Source organism: Herpailurus yagouaroundi, unplaced genomic scaffold (assembly GCF_014898765.1).
Source record: "Herpailurus yagouaroundi ecotype Mexico unplaced genomic scaffold, PumYag 208, whole genome shotgun sequence".
Taxonomy (NCBI): Eukaryota; Metazoa; Chordata; class Mammalia; order Carnivora; family Felidae; genus Herpailurus; species Herpailurus yagouaroundi.
This window is the reverse complement of record NW_024412439.1, coordinates 11,974,976-11,980,975: the sequence shown is the minus strand read 5'-3', so window position 1 is coordinate 11,980,975 and position 6,000 is coordinate 11,974,976. Positions and strand designations below refer to the sequence as shown.

The 6,000-nt window shown below is 66.9% G+C and overlaps 1 protein-coding gene across 1 annotated transcript in view; it reads left to right on the top strand.

Moving 5' to 3' along the window:
• PITPNM3 (PITPNM family member 3) overlaps nucleotides 1-6,000 on the top strand; it is a 60,248-nt gene that overhangs the window by 15,486 nt on the left and 38,762 nt on the right. The window contains exon 4 of the mRNA XM_040452951.1: nucleotides 4,520-4,567. Within this exon, the coding sequence (XP_040308885.1) occupies nucleotides 4,520-4,567 (48 nt within the window). The remainder of the gene's footprint in view (nucleotides 1-4,519; nucleotides 4,568-6,000) is intronic.

Genomic DNA, 6,000 nt, shown 5'->3' with positions numbered 1-6,000 from the left:
CCCCCCCCCCCCGCCTCCCCGAGGCCCCCGCTGTCCCAGATGCTCCCCCCCAGCCTCCCCAAGGCCCCCACCATCCAGAATGTTCCCCCCCGCCCCCAGCCTTCCCCTTTCAGGTTTTGGTGGGAGAGCTGCTCTTACTCTGGGGAGGATGGGGGGGGGGGTCTCACGGTTTGTTGGACGGGGGTTGGGACAGGAAGTAGGAAATCATGGGGGAACCACTGGCAGGCGTTGGACGCGTTCCCACGCGGAAGATGTGGCCCAGATGTGCAAGCCTCCGTCCCGGCCCCCTGCACAGCCTGTCCCGTCTGCAGGAGTTTCTGGCAGCTTCCGCTGAGGTGCGGCCGTGGGGCCAAGTGGGGTGCCGTTAGGCAGCCCGGAACCGGGGCACATCTGCCTGGTGGCTGTCGTCTGGGGAGCCTGCTCGTCAGGAAGCCCGGCTCACGGCTGACCCTCGTGGTGGCTCCGAGGGAAGGGGGAGCTGAGCCAGCCCACCAGGCGCCCGGCTGAGGCTTCACAGCAGAAGCCCCGGGTGTGCGGAGACATGGGGTGGCCCAGCCTCCCTGGCGGACGGGCCCTTTTCCACTGCCTTGACCCCAGCCCTGCCCTGTCTGCTTGCCTGACCCCGGCCGGAGCCATCCCGTGGGGCAGAGGTCGCGGCAAGAGCCCTCAGCAGACTGGGGCGTCACAAGGGACCAGATCCAAACCTTAAGGATGAGGTAACGACTTTATCCTTCTGAGTCTCAGTTTCCTTCCTCCCGAAGGTGTGGAATCTCGATGATCTAGCGGGGTGGGGGGTGGGGTGGGGGGGGGGGGAGCCGGGAAGCTGCGGGTTTCAGTTGGGGGGGGCGCCCCCCCCCCCCCCCACCCCCCACGCCCCCTGCCCCTGGGGCTGGCCCTGCCTCCTTGCCCGGCATCCCTCCTCCTCCCAGGTGACCCGTGTCTCCTGCACACTGCCCTTGCAGTGACCCTCCCTCCTGGCTTCTCCAGCTCCGCACCCCTGCTTCCGGGCCCCAGCCTCAGTGGCCCGGCCCCCCCCCCCCCCCGCCCCAGGCATTCCTGCCCCTGAAATCCTGCCCGGAAGCAGTCATGCCTCCTTCCTGGTAACGAAATCAGCGCCTCCTACACCGTCTAGGTTAACTCACTCGCAGGCCTTGGCGCAAGGACGGGACGGCGATGAATCAGACCCAGCCGCTCCCCCAACTGGATGCCTCCCCGCCCCCGGGGTCTGGCACGCAGTAGGTGCCCAAGAAACGCCCAGGGGCGTTATGCTGTGGGCAGGGCCTGGGTTAGGGGTTAACTTGTGAGTTCTGAATAATTTACCGTCGGGTCTGTGTTTGTAAGTGTGGCCAAATGGGATGGGGTCCCGGCTTGGCTTGCGCTTGGCTGGCGGGCGCTGCCTCGGGCCCCCTCCCTGCCTCCCAGGATGTCTCCTGCCCTCTGGCTCCCAGCCCTGCCTCCTCTTCCGGCCGGTAGGGGCCCGGCCACAGGGTGGGGCAGGGGTTGGGGCTGTATGCCTGTGTCTCAGGGCCGAGCGGCCATCCCTGCCCTGAGCACGGACAGGACGCTGTCCTATAGGACAGCCAGCCCATCACCCACCCCATGCGGGGACCTGGTGCATTTTGACGGGAAGGTTGCAGCGTGCCCAGAGGCCACCTGTCTGCCCGGGCTGGGGTGGCAGGCCTGTGGAGGGCAGATGTATGTCCCACCGTTCCTGCTCTCACCGTGGTCGGGGGTGTGGGTCCGGTGGGCGGTGGGAGGCTGGTGTGGGTCGGGTGTGCCGGGTCGGGGAGACCCCCTCGCGTACAGACCACCAGGACAGGTAGAGAGCGCACAGGGAAAAGGAAGAACCTTTTTATTTTAGGACCGCTAACGACACTTTCTCTTGCTTTTTGGACGAGGACCCCTGAGTTTTCATTGTGCTGGGGCCCCAGTCATACAGCTGCAGCTGGGTCCCAGGGGCCAGCCCCCCCGCCTCTCCAGGCCTCAGTTTTCTCCTGTGGCACCGGGTCTGAGGGCTCTGCTGGGAAGCGGTTCTGGCTGCCTCCCCACACTACCGGGGTGCCCCATGAGGGCTGGGCCTCTGCTGTCCGTCTGCCCCCTCTTGCACCCAGGCTCTGGGACGACCCGGGCTGGGGGCACCAGGAGCCGGGACGACCCAGGCTGGGGGCACCGGGAGCCGGGACGACCTGGGCTGGGGGCACCGGGAGCCGGGATGACCTGGGCTAGGGGCACCAAGAGCCGTGAGGACCCAGGCTGGGGGCACCAGGAGCCGGGACGACCCAGGCTGGGGGCACCGGGAGCCGGGACGCAGGCTGGGGGCACCAGGAGCCAGTACGATCTGGGCTGGGGGCACCAGGAGCTGGGACGACCTGGGCTGGGGGCACCGGGAGCCAGACAGCAGTGACCTTGGCTCGTCCTCGCCTGCTGAGTGCTCGCCGTGCGCCTGGCCGTGTGCTGAGGGTTTCACACCTGTGAGCATCCAGTGCTCACCACGGCCCTGCCCTGGGTACCGCTGTCCCCAGTCTGCAGGTCAGGAGACTGAGGTGCGCAGAGCGTAGGCGAGAGACCGGGATCCGAGTGCAGGTGCACTTCAGTGCTGTGCTGCCCAAGGCACCACTGCACACGGGGACCTCACACACCTTGGGACCACCTGCCCGGAGAGGGAGGTGACAGAGAGGGAGGCGGACGAGGAAGCAGCTCTGCGGGGCGGGCGTCTGGGCCCCAGGAAGTGCCAGTGATTTGGCACCTTGGAGAGCGGGGGTCCTTGGGGACGCTACAGACACCTTTTGTTCAGGGAACTCAGGCCTGCTGGGGAAGCTGTAATGTGCGGGCAGGGTCACGTTCAGGAGAAACCTCGGTTCTCAGGCTGGGCGCGGCCTCTGTCTCCCCAGACCCTGGTACGGCCACGTCTGTGCCCTTCCCTGGCCCCGGAAGCAGGGAAGGCAGACACTCTGGAAGGAGGGCTGTTCAGCATGCGGGGTGGAAATGCGAGTGTAGAGCTGTGACAGGCGACGCCCCGGAGGCTGGGGGGTGCTGGCTGGGGGCGGGGGGGGGGGGCGGTTCTTCAGGGGACCTTCCGGTTCCTGGGGCTTCAGGCTTAGTTTCCTTTCTGAGCCTCCGTGGTTGGGGAGTGGGCTCGAGGAAGGGGTGCTGGCCTCTGCCGACACTGCCCCTTGGGGGCCCAGAGCTGACCCCGGAGGGCAGGGGTCCGAGAACCGAGGCTTCGGGTGGGAATGGGAGGCCTTCACGGATGCGGCCGGGGCGGTTCTCAGAGGACGCGGCGGATGTGACCGAGGCGTGGTGGGAGGGCGGGTGGGGCTCCAGGCACGGCCTCACCTGTGCAGGAAAGGGGTGCGTTCGGGGAAGGGGACTTGGCAGGCGGAGGGCGTGGGGACGGGAGGGGGCCGCTTTCCCGAGAGGCCTGCTTATCACGTGGGACCCCGAGGAGGGAAGCCACTGCAGGCCCATCAGCGGGAGGGAGGTCGGGGCAGAGCCAGCGTCCCCTGCAGAGGGGGGAGTGGGTCGGGGCCACCCTCCCTGCAAAGCATTGCCGGCACCCACGGGGCCTTGTGCGGGGTCCCTGCGCCTTGACCGGGCTTCAGGATTCCAGGAGAGCGGGGCTGGCGGCAGTGATGGGAGCAGGTGAGGTCACGGTGGGCCGGGTCTGTCCTCGCTCACACGGGGCCTCGTGACTCGGGAATAACTTACGCCCAACCTCGCGGTTCAGAGAGTGTGTTTTGTGCTTCCCGATGGTTTGCGATGAGTCTGGCTGGTGGGACTTCAGAGACGGGTGGCGTAAGCCCAGACGGAACGCGGAAAAGCCCGGAAGAACAGGCGTGAGGGGATCGCGGGTTCTCTCTGCGTGACGGGATTATGAGATGTTTTCTTCCTTCTTTATGTCTGTCGGTGTTTTCCAGATTTTCAGTGAGGAGTTTGTACGACTTTCACGATTGCAGAAAAAAGCTGTTCCCAGACGGGAAAGAACTAGTTCCATAGTCCAGGGGCGGATTCTGCACGAGGGGAGGGTGTGCGGTTCGTGCACTGCACAAATGTCGGCTGAGAAGCGCATTCTAGGTGTGGGGACACCAGCTGGCAGCACAGTCGTCCCTTCCAGCGAGGGGTCCAATTCTCAGAGTCAGACACCCCAGGACCTGGGGACCACGGGGGCCTGAGGGAGGGAAAGGGCCCCAGGGGGAGAAGGGAGAAGGTGGTGCCTTTGCTGAGGCGGGGCTGGGGACGGACCCGCGCAGGTCAGGGGACATCTGAGCGGACGTGGGGGGGGAGCAGCGGCCGATGAGGGTCAGGAGTCGGGAAAGGGGCTGGCGGTGTGCACGCTGACCGTCGGGGGGGTCAGGCCTGGCTTTCCCTGGCTCGTGCTTTGTGCTGCCTGAAGTGCCCGGAGTGGCACGGCCGGGGCAGGGCACCAGTGCCGGGAGGGACAGGACAGGGCACCAGCGGCCTCCCCGCGTCCGGCCACAGTGCCGGGGACTCTGCTCACGTGCCTTCTCTCTCTCCACAGGAGATGGGAGCGCCCCGTGCACGTCCAGCGCCCTCCAGGAGAAGCAGCGTGAGTTCCCCTGACCTGCCAGAAGGCTTGTCCCTCCCCACCCCACCCCGCCACCGTGGGTCCAGCCTCCTCGGGCCTGGGGCCCCCCCTGCCCGTGAGCTGAGCTCCTGGGGGTCCCCGGCTCCCACCCGCCGGGCAGCTCAGGGGCGGCAGAGCCAGAGTGGGGGCGGGACCCTGCAGAGTGTCATCTGTGTGCGGGCAGAGAGAGCACGGGAACGGGGGGCCCTTCCCAGCCTTTGACGCCGTGTGTCCCGGGTGACGTGGTGCTGAGGTCAGAGGCCCCTCATTCGAGGCTGTGCCAGGGCCAAGACTCCTCCCACAGGCCCGGACACGGGGCACCCTGTAGAGATGCCCGCGGGCCGACCGCGATCGGGGTGTCCTCCCCGGAGGCTCCGGCAGACTTGGTGGGCGGCCTCAGCCAAGCATCTGCGGTCGGCAGCGTTGAGTTTCTCAGCAGGCCGGGGTCGGGGAGGGTCTGGCGCGTGATGGGCGTGAGCCCTCAGAACCCCCTTCTCTCTCCTGCCGCTTGGAGGTGTGGTTGGAGCCTGGGGGCTGAGCCCGCCCTGCCCACCCGTCCCCAGGCTCGCACATCCCTTGGCTGCAGGAGGGGGTCTGCCCGGCCCGGGGCCAGCACTGGGGATGTGTGCCGGGGGCTGGGAGGGCTGGGCGCCTCTGTCAGGGGCACCCCACAGCTCAGGCCGCGGGGGCACGGGGCAGGGGGAGGGGGAGGGCATCCTCACACCGTGCAAGGAACTGAGCTCAGCAGGAGCGGGGTGCGTCCATTGTGCCCCCGGATTCTAATCTCAGTGGCTGAGATTAAATGAGATTGCATTTCTACTGGGAGGCGCCAGGTTTGCGCCTGAGGGGGAGGAAGCCAGGGTGTGCGTGGCCAGAGCCTGGGTGCTGTCTCCCTCGGGAATGGCGGCTGGTTTGACAAGCGTGGGTCTTCGGGGTGTCCTCAGCCCGTCCTGGGTGAGGAGGGTAGAGGAGGGTTGGCTCAGGGGGTGAGGGAGGAGGGCACAGCTGGAGATTAGTGGCCTTCGGGTGGAGGGCCCGTTCCCATGCACCTTGTGTGTCCTCTCTAGGGATTAGTTAGCCCGTTCCCCCCAAGAGGCCCCGCGTCACATCCCTCAGGTGTGGCCACTGTCCTCAGGAGGGAGGGAGGACCCCAGCCTCAAAGGGAGAGTGACCGCCCGCCCGGGGCCAGACCTCTGCTCCAGGCTGGACCTGGCTGAGCAACGTGGGTATTTAGTAGAGACACAAAATCTGTTTGTTGTTGTCTTTAAACTAGGGCTGTGTGGGCGCCGGGGGCTCAGTCCGTTAAGCGTCTGACTTTGGCTCAGGTCATGATCCCACAGTTCACGAGTTCGAGCCCCACGTGGGGCTCTGTGCTGACAGCTCAGCTCCTGGAGCCTGCTTCGGATTCCGTGTCT